This window comes from Danio rerio, chromosome 8 (assembly GCF_049306965.1).
Source record: "Danio rerio strain Tuebingen ecotype United States chromosome 8, GRCz12tu, whole genome shotgun sequence".
Taxonomy (NCBI): domain Eukaryota; kingdom Metazoa; phylum Chordata; class Actinopteri; order Cypriniformes; family Danionidae; genus Danio; species Danio rerio.
In genome coordinates this window covers 56362869-56383341 of record NC_133183.1, presented here as the reverse complement: position 1 = coordinate 56383341, position 20473 = coordinate 56362869, and the positions used below count along the sequence as shown (strand labels likewise).

General features: G+C 35.2%; 2 protein-coding genes across 7 annotated transcripts in view; one reads left to right on the top strand and one right to left on the bottom strand.

The window, feature by feature from the left end:
- The window catches only part of gpr153 (G protein-coupled receptor 153), a 93035-nt gene extending 88156 nt beyond the window's left edge, over positions 1 to 4879 (top strand). For 4 of the 6 annotated variants that reach the window (XM_068223222.2, XM_068223221.2, XM_009304260.5 and 1 more), the window contains one exon: positions 1001 to 4879. In XM_068223222.2, coding sequence (XP_068079323.1) covers positions 1001 to 1774 — 774 coding nt within the window. In that variant the 3' untranslated portion in view covers positions 1775 to 4879. The remainder of the gene's footprint in view (positions 1 to 1000) is intronic. The other 2 variants (XR_012384751.1, XM_073911155.1) reach the window with 2 other exon arrangements.
- A 10507-nt stretch (positions 4880 to 15386) lies between these two features.
- her3 (hairy-related 3) lies at positions 15387 to 16630 on the bottom strand. Its single transcript, NM_131080.2, has 4 exons — positions 16507 to 16630; positions 16327 to 16422; positions 16135 to 16216; positions 15387 to 15990 (listed from the first exon to the last, which is right to left on the bottom strand). Exons 1-4 carry the CDS (start codon positions 16558 to 16560, stop codon positions 15533 to 15535), a joined length of 690 nt encoding a protein of 229 aa, NP_571155.1. The 5' UTR covers positions 16561 to 16630; the 3' UTR covers positions 15387 to 15532.
- Positions 16631 to 20473: the final 3843 nt, after the last annotated feature.

Here is a 20473-nt window from a genome sequence, read left to right as displayed (position 1 = left end):
TTTTACCCCAGACATGCTCAATAATGTTCATATCTGGTGACTGTGTTGGCCAATCCTGGTGCACCTTAACCTTTTTTGCTTTCAGGAACTTTGATGTGGAGGAGAGTATGAGAAGGAGCGCTATCCTGCTGAAGAATTTGCCCTCTCCTGTGGTTTGTGATGTAGTGGACAACACAAATGTCTTGATACCTCAGGCTGTTGATGTTGCCATCCACTCTGCATATCTCACATACTGAATGTAACCCCAAACCATGATTTTTCCTTCACCAAACTAGACTGATTTCTGTGAAAATCTTGGGCATGTGGGTTCCAGTAGGTCTTCTGCAGTATTTGTGATGATCGGGATACAGCTCAGCAGATGATTCATAGGAAAAAATTACCTTCTTCCTCTTTTCCAAATGATTAACTAGAAGTCAATATAATATTTGTTGCCCTTACAACTGGGATCAACGACAAGACTTTTGTCAGATAGTGTATATAATTTGGATGTCTCCCCTATCTGACCCATTCATTTCAGGTTTTGGAGTCTCTTCTAATGTTCTTATGAGTTGATTCAGGTGTGCTTAATTAGAGAGAGGTTAAAAATGTGTACTGTTGGTGTGCCTTCAGGAACAGGGTTGGGAATTTCTGCTCTAATAGATGACAATTTTTATTTATTTTTTGTCATCTATCCCAAATGTAGCCTTGTTTTAGCTAAGAGGTCTATATTTAGACGTCTATTAGAAATCTTTTAAACACAAAATGTCTTTGTGGGTTAATGTAAAGCTCAAAACATTTAAATATCCCTATAAAAATATTTAAAAACCTCTTATGAACCTCTAATATTCATATATTAGCACTTTAAAGTGAAAGCAAACCTGTTGTGCCATCGTAGATTCCAAAAGAGACGCAAAAGCATAGAGAGAACACGTGCAATTTCTCTTATATTGAGCCGGAAGCACAAATGAGTAGACTTTAGCTTTTATAAAGTGCTGGTTCATTTGTGTGTGTTTTACTCCAGGTGCCGCCTACAAGAAGATACTCCCACGACGAAACCGACATGTGGACCACCGGTCAGATCCCGTCTTACCTGCATCGCTGGGGCTCCACAGAGGACATCATCGGCATCCCGCAATACAACTCGCCGCGCCACGAGAGGCGTCGGAGCAGCCCGGCCTCCTACCGCGAGGAGAGCCACCCGCACCGCAAGAGGAGGCGATCCGAGGACATGCATTCACTCAAGCAGATTCCCCGAGTCGAACGTTATGAGGACAATTTCAAGTGTTTTAGCCGCGACGAAGTGATTAATTTCATCGATGAGACACCTTTGGCCAGTCCAATGAGGAGTCCGCGGCGAGCTTCTGCCATCTCTCTGATCCCAGAGTCGTTCCAGCAGCACATCGTCTTGCTGCCGCACTTCCCGCTCACACACTTTGAGCGCGAACCTCAAGTGTTGAGACGCTGCTCAGGAGCCATGATATCTGAGATCCCTCAGGATACGCCGAGGAAGGCCAAAGATGGCAGTGCAGCCGGCGAAGGTTCTGTCGTTAAGGGATGCCTTGAACATAGGCACGATGCCAAGAATGCACCAGAGCTGGTTCCATTGGGTGCACGGACCGGGGATCAATCTTCTCCAAGTATTAGGACAGGACAGGTAAACGCATCTGCTTGGGTGGACCACAAACACCTGTCAAAAGGTGAAAGCAAAGGAAGCACAAATAGTTTTATAAGCTCACAATCTGCATCGTCCGGCTATATCACTTTTCACTCGGAATCCATAGGATCCACACACTAAGGAACAGTTGTTGGTTTTTTTTGGAGTATCATAAAATAGTCCCTGATATGTTTATTAGTATTACAGCTTTGACTATGTGGAATGTTTTGTATTCTAGGAATTGGCCGTTTTGAGATGTGGTTGATTTAAAACAGCATTGGGATATCTTTATTGCCTTGTTGTGTGTTACTGATACAAGGCTAGATTTCGGGATTGGCAAGTGAGGTCAAGCCGAGTGGCAGGTAAGTGTCTTGAAGTCAGCACTTATGTAATGTGAGATATCATATATATAATTGTTTGGGTTAATTTAATCGTAATCATTTTTTTTAACCAAAGTACCATTAGAAGTAACATTTGGTACCACTTTATTTTGATGATCCATTTGAGTATTAGTAGACTGTGCTTAATATCTGTTGATACTGCTGCTAAACAGACACTTAACTGACTGTAAGAAACTTTGCAAGTACATGTAAACTTGCATTAACCACAACCCTAACAGTCTACTTATAATTTAATGAGAAATTAATTGGCATGTAGATGCAATGTAACTTAAATCCAACAAACGGACCATCAATATAAAGTGTGACCAAAACATCTCCCAAGTATTTTTTATATTTCCTACATTCATGGTTATATATATATATATTACAATTTAGCCCAAATCGCCCTTCTCTCATAAATATATAAGAGAAAGGAGTCATCCAAAGACCTGTGCCCAGCAGGAAATGAGGATCCAGATTAGGGTTGGGCAATGTCGACCAAATTGGCATCGTACACAGTCTAATGTCAAATGTCGCCATGGTTGATGGCATCGTCATCATGTAAAAGTGTGTGGGAGGAGGGGGGTGATTGATAGAGTGCGCGTGACGTGTCTGAAAAGCAAGGAGGGATCCGGGGGGTGAGAAGGGTGCGTGACTTATATGAGGATCGGTGTCGATTCTGTTCCCTTCTGGAATTCCAGTTCCGCCTCTACAAAGCATGTCCGCTAACAGAGTCTGCGGACACAACTGGGTGTACGGAAAGGGAAAATGGACAATGCTTTCATGTCTTGCAATACCAAAGTAGCGTAATATAATTATTCTAATTAAGTATTTTCTGTGGTTCTTGTTTGTATCCATAGCTTTTTTCTAATTTCAGTGTTTATGCACCCTAGTTTAATATTGCGCAAAGGCCTACAATTATGTTTGTTCGGAAAAAAATACTTTTAGGACCACTTTCCTTTCCGTTAACCAAGTTGTGTATAGGTGTGTCTGCATAAGCTGTCAGCGGAAATACTCCATAGAGAGGGAACTGGAATTACAGAAGGGATCAGAATCGACTTCTACACCGAGAGGGAGACGCGTGATTTTCGGGAGGTTATCACTTTCACAGCCCCGCAAATGCATAGAGACTTCCAGAACTTGGGATGTCTAAATATCACGTTTAACAGCTATAGTGAGACGCGATTCAGCAGTACATTCTTTTTTTTTATATATATATATAATTTTTCGGGGTTTTCACCTTTATTTTTGATAGGACAGTAGAGAGAATTGACAGGAAAGCATGGGGAGCAGAGAGAGGGGAAGGATCGGCATAGGACCACGAGGTGGAATCGAACCCGGGTTGCCGCAAGCACCGGAGTGCATGTGTTGACGCACTAACCACTACACCACTTGCGCCGACGATCCAGCAGTACATTCTTGATAAACTGTCCGACGTGCATTGCTCTCTGTCTTTGGAGCTCAGACGTGTGCATGACAGTGTGTAGCTGTGTGTGTGTGTGTGTGTGGCTGTGTCTGTCTGTGTGTGTGGGGTCACGTGATGTGCGTTTTCAGCGGATGGAGGGCTGTTCAGAAATGCTAGGTAAAACACGGTGTGGATGTGAATCATTTTCATTCTAAAATGCCATTTTAACACTAAGACGTATTAGTGTAAAGTGTGTATTTTCACGAGCGGGTTTGCTAGGGGGGCGAGGTGGAGGATCGGCGTTGCCGGCTCAGCATTATGTTGTCTATCGGCCATCGGCGATGGCATCGTTTATCAGCCCAACCCTAATCCAGATGACTCTGTAGTGAAATAGCACTTTTTTTGTTTGTGAGAGAATTGATATTTCAGTAAACAGATGTCTGAATCATTTTGTTCTCTTCGTTTAATGAAACCTCAAAGGTCAACTTGGCAGTGGAACTGTTTACATAGTTTCTTTTCAACGCTCACAGAGCTTTTAGCTAACTCTTTAACTGTGTTTTTGTTGTTTCTGATGGTGTGGCATGTTTCTTTTCAAGTAAACAGAAGAGATATTTTGTTATATAGTTTAAATCCATATTTTTAAAGCACAAGGTTCTCTTTGTAGATCCAGACGTGATTGCCAAAAGGCTAAAAAAAAAAAATGTTTCATTTCACAAATATGTTTTTAAATGAGTTTGTGTTAAGTGCTTTGTGATGATTGAACATGTAAATCTGATGCATTGTTATTCTCATGATTACAGTCTTATTTGTCTGGTAGCCCGTAACAAAGTTTGATATGACACTATTTAAAAGCACCCACAGCCTGCAGTCGACATGCACCTTTATTTAAATTGATTTTTTTACAAAATAAGGGACATCATCTTTTGTCATGTGGAGAAAAGAATCTTTTTGAAAGCTGGTGTAATTTTATTTGATAGGAGACATAACCACTCAATCAGATTTGGATATTTGATGTAGTATGTTATATTGTATATGACCACATTTTCTACACCTTACCCCAAGATTTTTAAATCATTTGTTTTTGTTCATTTATATATATATAAAAATATATCTGCTTACTGCCAACATGCACTTTTATACATTTCATACAGCCAGATTTTGGTGTTGAAATATAAAATGGTGCTTGATGCTAGGCAGCTTTGTTGGGATCCCCATTGATATTCTTTAAATTTCATATGGGAACCTGCAGATTGCTCTTATCTAATCTAACTTACTAAAAGGGCATCGGTGAGTCTTCATATTCCTATAATCTGGATGGCTGTAAACATTTTTGTCCCCTTAAATTCATTGGCTTTTGAAGACAGAATCATATTTTATCATAACTGGGATGGTATTAAACTGAATGTGTAAAGGTTTCTATCTGGTGGAATATATACATTGACTAAAATCATCTTGAAATGGCGTAAGCCTTGTTTTATATATAACCACTTACGGTACATATGACATTTCACAATGTAGCATATGACATTTCACAATGTAAACCTAAATAAGCCACTCTGACATATGAGCTTAACTTTACACTACCTGACAAATGGCTTGTCGTGGATCCCAGTTGTAAGAACAACAAATAATATCTTGACTTTTAGCTCATGGGAGTCAAACACAATATTCATTCTTTTTCATTGCACCATGACTTTATATACTGTACATTATTTCTGTTTAGAGACAAGTCTTTTGTCTAAGCAAAGTCAGACCTTACTGTCCTAATTAACTAATTAAAAATCAAGGCATCATCATATTTTATTTTGGTAAAATAAGCGTAATCTAGAGGCCTTCGCCTTTTATATAAGCCACTTTGACACCCAATAATCAACTAGAAGACAAATTATTAATTGTAGTTTTAAAACGTGAACAGGTGACAAGGATTTTGTCAGGTTGTGTACTGTTGATATGATCACCATTAAAGAATCAGTACTGTTCATCATTTTGAATATGAATAAGGCAACCAGACAGTTTTAATCAAGTTCTTATTATACATTAACCCAGTCATTGGGTGAAGAACTATATATGGTAACTTAATTAACATTGATTACAATATAATAATTATTTTTAAGTCATAAAAATTTTATTGACTTGCAATAACACTTAGTTTTTCCATGAGTGTGCTATAAAGGGTTAAAATGTGATAAATGAAGCTTTACAAACTTCTGAGGTTAAAAACGGACCACTGATATTTTGTTGAAATATGAAAAAAAAATCTCTTCATACCATAGTTCCCAATTCATGGACGGAGGAGTTTCTTTTATTGAAAACAAGAGGACATTTTGAAAAATGTCATTAGTCAGTTGCCGCAGCCATATCACCCTGCAGCCCAAGACCGGTTACTCACTGAAGCTAAGCAGGGCTGAGCCTGGTCAGTAACTGGATGGGATCCCACATGGGAAAACTAGGTTGCTGTTGGATGTGGTGTTAGTAAGGCCAGCAGGGGGGGCTCAACCTGTGCTCTGTGTGAGTCCTAATGCCTCAGTATACACTCTCAGAAATAAAGGTACAGGAGCTGTCTCTGGAGCAGTATGTTTTCAAAAGGTAAATATTAGAAGGGCCCTAAAGGGTCCATAATGGTACCTCAAAGGTATTTTTAGTTATATTTGGGTACCAATAACCACCTGTAACCAGTGTAGTAATGGGGACACTATTATGTCAGTGACCGCCGTCTTTCAGATGAGATATTAAACCCAGGCCCGGACTCTCTGGTCATTAAAAATCATGTTATTTCTCATAAAGAGTAGGGGTGTAACCCTGGTGTCCAAATTTCCTCCATTAGCCCTTACCAATCATGGCCTCCTATTCATCCCCATCCACTGAATTGGCTCTATCACTGTCTCTCCATTCCCCCTATGGCTGGTGTGTGCCTATGGCTGGTGTGTGGTGAGGGCACTGGTGTCATTGTCCTGTGGCTGCCATCGAATCATCAAAGTGATTGTGAAGCGCTTAAGGTGTATGGACATACACAATAAAATGTGCTAAATAAGTACACATTACATTATCTAAACAGTTGATGTCAACATTGACTTCCATAGTAGGAAAAAGTACTATGGTAACCATATACTTGAAATGGAAGTCATTAGTGACCAATCCATCTGGAAATAAACTACTTTTTTTAATAATCCTGTCCTGGTTTAATCTTACGTAAATCTTTTTAAATAAAGTAAACTTCAAGTTCAGACCATTTCCTCTCAGCAGTGAACACCGTCTCAATCAGCACCCTTGTTGAGTAGTCAGCCATTTTAAGTGGTGTCTTAATCGCAAAATTGCACAGTAAATGGATGCGCCCTTAACGGAAGTTCAGAAGCACAAAATGAGAATCCTGTGATCATCCGAGAGATGTTTTCTTAAAAAGAATCTATTACTTGTTTCTTTTTAACAATAAAAAACTAAGTTAGACAGGTTAGGAACAGTTTAGCAAACATTTATAATCGTTTAATGGGTGAAATGTTGATGCTAGCCTAAATGAAACAATCTAATTATTTAACACACAAGAAACAATATTCAGTTCAATTCACCTTTATTTGTATAGCGCTTTTAGTAAATTGAAATAGTGTCAGTTCAGTTTTCAGAGTTTAAGTTTAGTTCAGTTTAGCTCAGTTCAGTGTGGTTTAATAATCACTACTGTGAGTTCAAACACTGAAGAGCAAATTCATTGATGCACAGCTCTGCAGATCCCGAACCATGCAAGCCAATATTCACATTATTATAAGTAATAACTACAATGTTTAAAACAATACATCTTCATCTAAATCAATACCACAATTTTGGGGTTCTCTATAATAAATGTAACTGCACTACTACTCCTGATGTTTTCCATCAGACAGATGATGCTTAAACATGCTTAAACTAGTTATCCCTTATGTACTGTTGGGGATGTTTTCATCCACTCTGGTGTGATTTTGAGTCTTAATTTGGCCATAACTTTTTCTGTTTCAGCTGGCAGAATAATTTTTGGTGACAAATCTTATTTTGACACTTATTTTGAAAAAATGCCATGAAATTTAAAAATAATCTGAACGATACATTCTGGGCAAATTTTCTATCCCATAGTTATGTTCGGGAGGGAAAACATCCATTGATTTAGACTGCTGTAAAAATGCATCATACATACATACATACTTACATACATGCTAGCCTCCTATTTAAAATCGTACATTTTTGTACGGCTGAACTCGTACGAATTGGCCACTAAATTGACAAAATGTAAAATTTTGTCATGTTTTCTCATGAGATCAGGCTGTTTTTTCACCAAATCAGTGACATCATTTATAAATTTGGCTATTAAAGAGTTAAAATACTGTAATTTTCTAAGCATTTTATAAGTTTTGATTTTTGCACAAAAATTATATATATATATATATATATATATATATATATATATATATATATATATATATATATATATACATACATACATACATACATACATATATATATATATATATATATATATATATATATATATATATATATATATATGATGCATTTTATATATATATATATATATATATATATATACATATATACATATATATATATATATATATATATATATATATATATATATATATATATATATATATATATATATATATATATATATATATATAATTTTTAAGCAAAAATCAAAACTTATAAAATGCTTAGAAAATTACAGTATTTTAACTCTTTAATAGCCAAATTTATAAATGATGTCACTGATTTGGTGAAAAAACAGCCTGATCTCATGAGAAAACGTAAGTATTTTACATTTTGTCAATTTAGTGGCCAATTCGTACGAGTTCAGCCGTACAAAAATGTACGATTTTAAATAGGAGGCTAGCACCCAACCTCAGCCTTAACCACAACTGTCATTGAGGGATGAGCAAATCGTACTAAATTATAGGAATTAGCCACTAAATCAAAAAGTTACGAATTGCTGTGAGATTGCGTTGGAAAAAACACACAAAATTACCTATTTTTAATATAAAAAGTAATTGTGGACTGGATTTCTTTTTTACCTTTTATCACGTCTTGGACATGTGAAACAAAAATGCTTTTGATGCATTGTTTTTGATCAAAAAAAAAATTTTCTCCCTAATTTACTGTTGGGGGCTGATTTTGCCCCATTGACTTACATTATAACCACAGTTTTTAATTGCAAAATCATGACACCATATAATCATTCATTTTTGATTGTTGGTTTTCCCTGGTGGAAAGAGGTAAAATTAACTTTTACTTTACTGTTGATCATCAGTTAGCACCATTAACCCTTTAGATAGGCCTGTGCAAAAAAATAAATAAATAAATAAAAAAAGCTTAGTTAATGGATTTTATATGAAGAATAACAGCACTTACCTTAATATGACTGAGAAAATCTAAATATGCATCTCAGCTCTCAGAACTACATGGAGTAAACAAAAACAAAGACGGTGCATTGATGTACCATCAAATGTGGTTATAATTGAAGTCAATGTAGCAAAAACAGCCAACACCAACAGTAAATTAGGGAGAGAACATGTAAATCTAACAATGCATCAAAGCTGAAGTTGTTACTAATCGTTCACATGTTCAAGACTGTGATAAAAGGTGAAGAAATCCAGTCCACAATTACTTTTTATATTAATAATACGTCATTTTGTGTGTATTTTTTTCGTAAAATCATTGACAATTTGGCATTTGAAGAGTTAAAATCCAGTAATTTTTTAACAATTTAGTAGCTTTGATCAGGAGTTTAACAGCAGTTTAATTCAGTGAAGGTTTTCATCCCAAACATAACAAAAGAGTAGTACATTTCAACAGTGCACAAGGGTTAAACAAAGTAAGGTGTTTGTGCTCAGAGAATTTAGTGCTAGAGAAAGGGTGAGAGAGAGAAGGGAGAGAGAAAGTGCTCAACACATGTGAATTTGGTTATATTAACCAGGGTTCAGGTGTTCTGGGAATAGATGGGTTTTAATTATCGTTTTAAAGACACCAGTGAATCTGCAGTCCAAGTAGGAATGGAAAGATCATTCCACCAGCGGGGAACATTAAATGAAATGGTTTTAAAAAACCTATAGCCTCTTTGCAATTGCACCACAAGTCAGTGCTTGCTCCCGGACCGAAGGCTCCTGGAAGGAATGTAGACTTTTGTTGTTTATTAATATCTGTTATAATGAGTGTGTGTGTTTCAGTTTGTAGCTCATCACTTTCCTTACTAGTGCCCGAATTTGTTTACAAGACCTACTGATGAACAACATCTGGAGCTAGGGTACTGATTGAGACGCAGCCTAGGAGCATCATCTGCACGTTGTGCCTTCTTGGAGAGCTCTTCTTACAAGCTGACTGTCTAAATCAGGTGTGTTAAACAGAAGAGACAAGCAAAATGATCAGTGCTGGGGTTCGCTGCCTTGTAAAGCTTTTATATTTGCTGACACCATGAGAAAGCGCTTGTCATTTATCCTCCAGACCATTGAGTTTAACACCTTCCTTTGCTTCCTCAAAGATGATTTCTGTGACCATCACGTCAAGCAAAGAGCTGCTAAGAAGGTAAGCTTTTCTCCTCTAGTTCCTGCTGCCATAATATCCTGCCACCAAAACCTACTAAGCAGCACCTCAGATTCTCCTCGCTTCTCTTCCTCTCACCGTATCCTCCCACTTCATCTCTACAGCAGCTACATCCCTTTTAAGGTGGCAACCAGTTTTCAATAGCACTTCCTGACAGCAGACCTCCTCCCACACACATCATCTCCCTTTATAGAGAATGAGCTCATCAAAGTTTATTGTGCCAGATATCCTACAACCAGCTCCTCAGAACCAGTGCTGTCCCAGAGAACAACCCACTCCTTGACAACCAGTCTGGCTTAATAAGCAGATACTCCACTGAGAATGCAGAGAGTTCAGTTGCTGAAACTCTTTAGCTGGTAAGAGCAAACTCTAAGTCATCTGTTCTTTTTCTGCTATACATTTCTGTAGCGCTTAACACAATAATCAACAGACTGCAAATTAAAAAGAACGCAAAAGTAATTAATTTGAGAATTAGGTTATTTGTAATAAAATGAAATGACACAGGGAAAAAAGTACTGAACACATGAAGAAAGGAAGGTGTAGACTGGCATGGAAAGCCCAGAAAGAAACTGAAATCTTTCAGTAGTTATTCAGCAACCTTCTGCCCTTCATCATTGTAAATTAATATTAGCTCCTTCAGTCCAACATTTACATTAGCTGGAGGATGAAGATGAAACCATTTCAGCATGACAATGATCCAAACACAGCCAAAAATCAAGCTGTAGGATGGCCCGGCCAATCACCTGAGCTGATTCCAATAGAAAAATAAATAATAAAGATCAGATTTGATAGATGAGACCCACAGGACCATCAAGATTTTTACACATTTTTTCAGTACTTTCTCCTTGCGTCATTCCATTGTTAATACACATAACTCATTTTTCAGATTTTTTTTTTTTGTTTTATTGTTTGGGTTTTTATCAAAATCTGGTTCAATCCCATGTCAAAAGCTCCTTTAGAAACATTATTTCCAGGAAAAAACATGACATGTTCAAATGAGAGTGTACACTGGAGTATACCCTTATTATACTGCAAATATACTTGTACACTGGTAAATTACCTCAAACTTGCCATTATAATTATAGGTTATTTTACACTATTTTAGATCAGTAATGTTTGATACTATGTATGTCTGTTATAATATAACATTTTAAATATATTACTGAAACTGTTATTAATTTTAATATTGATTTTAAACTAACCTAAAATATGCCTTGAACTTTAAATTGATCTTAAGTAAATGTATGCTACAAAACAAATATTTCTTCTAAGGAAAACTGATTAAAGAGTACCAAATTGGGGTTCTTCGGGTGGTACCAATAGCAGAAGCCTTTTGTGATAAATAGAACCCTTTCGATAAGGTTTCATAAAGAACATGAGATAATGATGTTATAAATCCACAAATGAGTGTTTCTTTTTAATTTGTAGGTTTTGGTAAATTTCAGTATGTATATGGCTACTAATTAAAAATATGGGTAAAATTACTAATTACTACTAAACCAAATTAAGATTACCCTACAAAGATTGATAGCACCTTTACCGATATAATATGATATATTTTATATTTCTGAAGCTGTTTATGCATAAACCCAAGTAATAGTTAAGACAAACCTTTGTATGGATCCTTAATTTAATATCTATTACTTTTAGTGGAGCAGAAAACATTATCTTCAACTAAACATAGTTGATCACATGTTCTGTTCAACTAAAAAACGAAAAACTGGAGAACAAAAAACGGTAACACTTTATAATATCTACACTATGAATCATCTATTAAACATTAGCAAATTCATTAGTTGTTAAGCATTAAGTCTACATTAAGAGACGTTAGTGAGCAGTTTATAAAAACAGCAACAAATGCTGAGTTCTTGACTTTTATAATAAGCTTAATGATTGTATTTTCATACTTTGTCACTCATTAATAGTTCATTATTAAATTTAAGTATTGAATTATTTACAAACCATTTGTACTTAAGATTAGTTGGTGGCTTTTAGAATCATTTAGAAATAGTTAGTAAATGATTAATTATGTATTGAAATCAACATTTATATATTTTATTATTTAGGCATATGGTTACGATGTATGTTAATAAATGCTTTATTAACTCAACTTCATCCAGTTTTGTGGCCTAATCTTAAGTGAGGACTATGTATGCTTTATAAATCCCTTATAAATGACAAATGAAGGCTCGATATCAAATGAACAATCTTTGCAATCTTATCTAAAGAATAAAATTACTGTAACGTTAAAACATTGCCGAATAACAGGAGTGTCAAAATACAATTACAAACAAATACAATTCAATAATATTGGGTAAAACAACAACAATATACTAATTTAATGATACATTTTGAAACAACATTTCAAAGTTATTTAGCAGTTATCTAGCCTCGGCTGGGTCAATTGGTGGAGTTTGCATGTTCTTCCTGTGTTCGCGTGGGTTTCCTCCAGGTGCTCCTGTTTCTCCCACAGTCCAAAGACATATGGTATACAGGTGAATTGGGTAGGCTAACTTGTCCATAGTGTGTGTGTGTGTGTGTGTGTGTGTGTGTGTGTGTGTGTGTGTGTGTGTGTGTGTGTGTGTGTGTGTGTGTGTGTGTGTGTGAATGAGTGTGTGTGGATGTTTCCCAGAGATGGGTTGCGGCTGGAAGGGCATCCGCTGCGTAACAACGTGCGAGATAAGTTGGCGGTTCATTCCACTGTGGCGACCCTGGATTAATTAAGGGACTAAGCCGAAAAGAAAACGAAAAAATGAATGAATAAACTGTAATTTTATAAGATTGAAATGATGTATTGTTCATTTGATACAGTTTCATTTATCTTCAAATGAGTAGAAATTAATAACGCCATTTATTTCCTATTTGTTTAGAATGTAACTGAGCCTTTAATTGTCATTTATAAGGGATTTATAAAGCATAACTAGTCCTCACTTTAGATTAGGTCACAAAATAATAATAAAGATATGAATGGCAATTAGAATTGCTTATTAAATATTTACTAACTCATTCTGAATAATCTTAAGACAGCACCAACTATTCTTAAATATCTAATTTGTTAATAATTCAATACTTTGTTAATGATTATTTTTTCATTACTTAATTATGAAAATACTATCATTAAGCTTATTAAGCACATGTGCACATTAAGCACATGTGCTTATCAGTCAGGAATACAGCATTTGTAGCTAATGCTGTCTAATAATGTAGAGTTAATGCTTAACATATAATGAATTCACTATTTGATAATGCTTAAATGATTCTCAGGGTCTAGTTATTACAAATTGTTACCCAAAAAACTATTTAAAACACCTTTGGTAGGAAACAAACTTTGAAAGTTAAAATATGTAGACTTTTATAAAACAAATAATTAAACGAGATTGTTGACAGTGTCGAAGGCTGAGCTTCTGAAAAACCAGTAATAAGGTGGTATGTCAGGTTTTTTAATCTAAAAAGGAGACAAGCAAAACTAATCAAAAAAGTTCTTCAAAACAATATTGCTCTTAAATAGAACGTAATACTCCCAGAAAACCCTTTAAGTGCCTTGTCTTTTAGCAGAGGTGTGTATAAGCGCACTGCACGTAGCCTACTCGTTTTGTTGTTTTATTTTAACAAGGAGCAGCATGTCATAGACAAAGTTTTGCAAATTGTTAAAAATAGTGAACTACCCTTCATGATTTAGGTTATCCACATGAATTACTAAAGCAATAAAAATACTCTTCCACTACGTACACTTTAAAAAAAAATGTTTCAGTGTTGTACCAAAAAAAGGTACAAATCACTGTGGCAGTACTTTTTTTATGGAAGAGAATTGTACCTTAAGACAAAGAAACACATTTTTACTATTACAATTTGTACGAATGAACTTGATTTGCACCATGGAAAACCAAAATGTACCTTTGGTTGTTAAAACCTGCAGATACAATATCTTCATTAAAGGGACAAATCTGATCCATAAAGGTACCACTACAGTGACAAGACACTTTGTACCTTAACAGTGTCAAATGTGTTCCATGTTGCTTCCAAAATGCGTCAATTAATTTTCTGTAAATATAAAACAAAATTTTAAACGTTTTTAAATAATGGTGTAAATGCACCTTTTCCATTTACAACAAAGAATAAAAATACTTTAACACAAACCAAATTATTTATTTTTTGCTAAATATTTCATAAGACTTTTCACAAACATATTACAGAAACACATTCTCCCATGTACAATATAACACATTTTTTCATATTTTCACACAATACCTCGGTAATCATCTAAAAAAAGTTTATTTAATTTACTTCATTTTAAAATAAAATATAATTATGCAAAAGTTCCGTAATGTATGCACGATATGCATAATGTTTGATTAGCTTTACAATACTAAAATGTCTGCATGAACACTTTGCATATGCAGGACTTTTGCCAACTATTTATCAGAAAATGCTTACAAAATGTTTTTTAAACATGCCTTAAATGTTAAGTTTACAATAGCTATATTTTTGTTTTACCAGTTGTTTCATTTTATGGAACTTAATAATTAATGTTTATGAAATTATTCATGAAATCGCTTTGCCTTTCCAGTAATATTTATTTTCATATATTGTAAAAAAGGAGTTGTAGACCACTTTTGTACCTTTTTATGAGAACAATTGTGTACTTTAATTGTAGTTGTACCATAAAAGTTACAGAACAGTATCATAAGAGGTATTTTCTGTACCATATAAGGTACGACTTTTACAAAGGTACAAAACTGTTCCTTAAGGAACATTATTTGTACGTGTGCCTTTTTCGGAGTGTAGCATGTCATTTAAATGCCTGCTCCGCACAGTCCGCATGTTGTAGCTGGATTCTGTATTAATTATGGATGTAGGCGCTATGCCGTATTGTCGCCAAACCACATATGGACAAATAAAAGAAAATAAAGTATATTTAAGCCACACCACACCACGCAGCTTCACCAGAACTCAGCATGTTTATTTCTGAGTTTTGGAAAGCAAATAGGCTATGGCCAACACTGAAATATATATTTTTCATATTATTTATGTCCCTCATGCTGGGGATTTCAGCAAACTATTAGCATATTTCAGAAATGACTCCTCTTTCTTTGTGGGTTAAGCAGCTATAATTTTGCTCAGAATAAAGTGCCCTGAGACATGAAAACTGATATGAAATTAACACAAAGTTAGTTCTAAATTAAGAATTCAGCTTCTAATAAAACCACCTAATCAGCCTTAAACCGCCCCGTTACATCTGATATACTATTGGAGCCTTAAAAATATAATTAAAGAAAGAAATCGCTAAAATTGCACGCATGGAATGGACTGTTGGTTGGGCCTATTTAAAATGTTCTTGCCTGGCATGCATTATACACAATATACGTGTGTTGTTCACAAATAAACATATTCAATGTAATGTTGTAAACGTTTATTAATAAAATATACATTCGTCATCATTCTTGAAAAAAAAATCTAAATACACAGTGCATGAGAAGCAAAATAGAGGTCTTTTTTTTACGTCTAAGTGTTAAAACAATGAGATCAGGGGCAGTCATTAGCCTACCAAGGTCGCCAATAATTCTGTTTGAAAATGCAGCACTCAATGACCTTTAAATCTTTAGGTCTGAAGTGTGTGGTTTCTGCCTTTTTGGATTCCTGGCTCCTAAGAGCTGCGTCCAATGACATTCTGTCGCTATCACCAATCTCAGTCCTCTTGGGCATTAAGCAAACTTTTCTCTCTGCAGTTTGTTGAAAGCTGGAATAAGAGACGTCTGTTCTAATGGGAACTTTGTGTGGTCGTCGAAGTGTACTTGGTAGTGTAAAGATCAATGCGGGATCGCTCTCCACGGTACTGAAATCAGGAACTCTATTGTGGTTAAGACCGCTCGTAAGATTTGTCAGCATGATGGAGCGGGAATCTCTGTCTGTGTCCGACGCTCGTAGATAATGACTTACAGTGTTGAGACAACTTCTGTAACCAGCGTGATATTCAGCAGAGTCACAAGCTTTGGACAGTCCTGCATTTAGAGAAATCGATCTTTAGTTCATATTTAGGCCTAGTTATTGTTTACATTTCTAATCATTAATCCAGTATTTCATTAAATTAACCTAATTAAACACATTGATTATTAATATAAATAAAATCTAAAATAATCACAAACCTCTTTTCGTATTTTGCAGATGCCTCAGATGTTTCACAGTGAGCTCCAGAATGTCAGCCTTTTCCAGTTTTCGCTTGCGGATCTGAATAGGTATAAAAACACACAAGTTAGATTTTGAGATAGAGATGTGGTGTTAGAATTTTTGTATTTTTATATCAATATCACTTTATAAAATCCATAAACATTTCTTACATTGTTAGAACAGGCGCTTTCCAGAAGGCTCTTTAATTGATTCAAACATTTATTTATACGCGCCCTTCTTTTTTTCTCCATCAGTGGTTTTGAAACCTGGAAGATAAAATAATTTTCTATTAATTTCAAACACAATAAGCACATGCTGAAAACAAGCAAACAAATAAATCACCTAATCACCTTTTTAACGTTTTGGGGTTTTGCCGTCGCCGCACTGTTGGATGCTGCAGCCATTGTCCTTAAATGCTCAGTGTGTTTAAAAAATCCAGATGAATAAGGACTATCAGACTTCCTTGAGTTGAGTGAAGGAATTCACCCTAGTTCTTTCCTTTTTAAGGAAAGCTCCATTAGCATGTCAATGCACTGCTCACATTATTGGTGCTCAAAAAAGAGCATCCATACTTTCTGCTGGACATCCAATCAGCTTCAGGTTGCTCTCTTGTCTGTTTTTATTCTCAAAAAGGAGCTCAAAAATAATATTGGTCCTGCTATCTTTTACAAACTTTATAAACTCTTATACGCTATGAAAATTAATACATAAAAGTAGACAACACAAAACAAACTAGTTTTGTCACTAATTAGAGATTTTCAGAACTTAAAATATAATAGATTATGCTATCAATACTTTATACAACTATTTTTAATTATATAATTTTCTTTGCTGACTTGTAAACTTAATTGTTATTACATGTATTAATACTTAGATAAAATTAAACTGGCGCTGGCTTGAAACCTCGTCGTGTGGGGTGAAAATGCAAAGAGTTCAGTAAAAAACCGTAAAGTGGAAAATGTTACAAATAACTAGTCAAGCTGTGAAGGAATTAGCTGTGACTATTCATCCCATTCTCTTCAGGTTTCACGCCATGTGGGACAGGCAGCACCGTGGAAATCTTTTCCGTGTCTTCACAACGCGGCAATTTTCTGCCAATAATGAAAAGGAATCACCTTTACTGAATTAAAATGTCAAGATTCTTTAAACCACAGCAACATTTTCTAAAACTGCCTAAACACTTTAGGAATCGCTGGCCGTGTGTAGAATACAGACTGTCGTGCTACAAGCAAAACTCTACAAGTTTAAGCTTGATAACATATAGATGGTCTCAAAGAGAAGCAGAATTCTCACAGATGCTCCCTTGAAAGAGCAGAGCGAGGAGAATCAGAGGAACGCCTCCTGTCCCAGGACCCTATCTGCCTGATTTTCCACACTTTCCCATCAATAGAGTCTGCCTTGGGAATGTCATACAGGTTTTTGCCAAAAATGAAGTTTCTTTTTAAGTGAATTCCCTCCAGCCTAGTCTTCGCTGACAAGCACATATTTCACATAAGTTTCACATATTTTTCCACAAATAACTAATAGGTAGCCTAACTACTTAACTAACTGACTGGCTGACTAACTAAACAGCCAACCGTCCAATCAAATAAAAACGCAAACAAATAGCGGAACCCAGGGGCAATTTTATTTTAATTAAAAATAAATATTACTTAAAACTAGTCATTTTTTACACAAGATACGAATAGGTAAATCAATTGATAACACAATACAATTGATTATTTTTTATAAAAAAATATAAATCTTTAGTTTTAAATTAGGTAAAGTAGTGTTACAATGTTTCGGGACACCGATTTTTTACATTAGCTTACTGCATTACTGCTGTAGTAGCCTATCAAAAATGGTAACTGAAAATGCATTTGTATATTGCGCAAAAAAATTTAGATGTCAGACCTCATGCATTTAAAAAGCTCAAGTCAATGTCTTTCTTTTTTATCTTCCAAAAAATAGCCAGGTGTGCAGTGGCTATAAGATTAACATAATAAACGAACTAAGTCACTAAATAAATGATCTGATATTCGGGATCAGTTTAAAACAGTTTAACTAAACGGTGCAGGTTAGCCATTTTAAAAGAGTAACCCATATGAGATGATGTGGAAATCCGTTGTATTTAAAATATATCTATTTCTCATTGCTCATGATTGATGACGAGTTCAAAAGCTAACCGTGATTTCCTTTCAATAGTTAAATTTTTAATTCCACAAGTTGGAATTTTCAGTTCCGCTATTGTCAAGCAAAAAAAATTTGAAAATAATATTGTAGCAATATATATTATTATTTTAATATGTTTTATATATTATTTATTTATTTTTTATTTATCTATTTTTATTTTTTGTTGTTGTTGTTGTTGTTGCTAAAACAAACTCGTTTTTCAACATGACAATGCCCTGCTGCACATGCGTAGTAAGAAATGACTTCAAAAGCATGACACGCGACAGGATGAATGAATGTCCATTGATTCCTTTAAGACTTTTTTTTCGTCTTTCAATACTTTTTTTTCAGTTGAGACGGCCTTACCATACAATAGTGTATTTATTGAGAGGGAACAAATGACGTGAGACCGGGATGGAATCACATTACCATTTTAGCAGCTCCGGTCAAGAGCCTTTAGAAAGCAATGAAAAACTGCAGTTTATATAGGCTATGTATTGAGAAGCGATTGATCTTTCAGGTCTATTGTATATCTTCTGAAATGAGTTCTTTTCTAAATAAATCCGTCCTATTACGACAATATTCCATCAAACTTTGCAAACAATATTTGCTAATGGCAAAATCAGGACAGTTGTACTAAAAACTTTAGTATTTATTTGAAAACAATGAAGAAGCCTGTTGACGACTTTCTGTCGTTCTCTATTTTCAATTAACCTTTTAAGGTTTTGGGCCGAACTTAAGAAAACTTTCTCGGCTGCTAACAAACTAAAAGACAGGTTAGCCATGCATGTCGTACATGCATCTCGAGAATTGTTTGTAATGGGCAAAACATTGGTTAAAAACGCTGCCGTGTTTCTCTTTTCACAGCGTAACATTAGAAAATCAGTATGAAATCGGAGCAAATCAGCTTTCTTTTGTGACACTGATTTACACGTCTTCACGCTCAGTGGCACCCTGGTTAACAGTTTGATTTCATCAGAAAATCTTTAGTCATTTGCGCAAAAGTTTTTCTAACCAACAAACTAACTGAATGAATGAACGAATGAATGAATGAATGAATAAAAGAGTAAATGGATAAATAAATAAATAAATAAATAATGCACACACACAATATGTAGATGGAATATCACTTTATTTAGAAAGGTTTTCTGACGGGAACAAATTGTCTTCGAGTTTGGCATAACAACAGACTGCGATAAAAGCGCATGTTTATCAAAAGCGTGGAAGTGCTGTCATTATTCTCCATCTGTAACTGATTAACCCTAACTGCCTTTTATCATGCACGCTTAGTTAGGAGATCCCGTAGTGACTGAAGCATTCTATGGCTTGTTAACAACAATTAGTGAAGCAATTATACAATTACTGCAATAAACGTTCCTTTTCCAAAGGGCTTCCATTCATTTTTAGCATGTAAATGCAAAGAATTGCGGTAAAAGAGAATCAGCCGATGTTCTTGAGCTCAGAATGACAGTTACCAGGAGTATAAGCAAGTCAAACAAATAATCAACACACGTTTAATTGTCAGCACAACTGAAAGACTTGAATGGCATAAGGTCATTGCAATCTTTCGAACGACAATGAGGCAAACAAATAATGTAGTGATTATAATAGTGCTTTGTTTCTTATTCATCCTGTAAAATTGCTTTAGTGTTGTTATTTACAGTTGCCATTTACTTATGTGCTGGCAGATAACTAATAAAAGACGCAAGGCACCCTTTTTCCCAAAAAACTAAAACTTTGCCGATTATTGTAATAACACATTTCCCCCCATAAATTTAAACAAGATCTTACGAATGTGTTTGGTGTCATGAAGACGACAAACCACGAACTGTAAGTCTATGTTATAACAAATCAACACCAAGCGAAAATACTTTTCTGGCCCAACAGTCACGAATTCCTATTTGAGAAGTCTTGCTTGACTTAGGCTTGCAGAAAAAACATAATAGCACATTATCATTACATTTAAGTATTCTGCTTGGGTATTTGGCTGAAATAAATTAGTGAATAGTAACTTGAAACCCAGCGAAGGATGTAAGCTTTGAAGAGCCATCCAGTCCGAAACGAAAGACAAAAGACCTCTCGCATTGTTAAGCACCAAATCGTGTCTATTGAAGCTCTTTGAGTTGCAAAGTATCTGCAAAGAATAAGCAACAAATTTGTATAAGA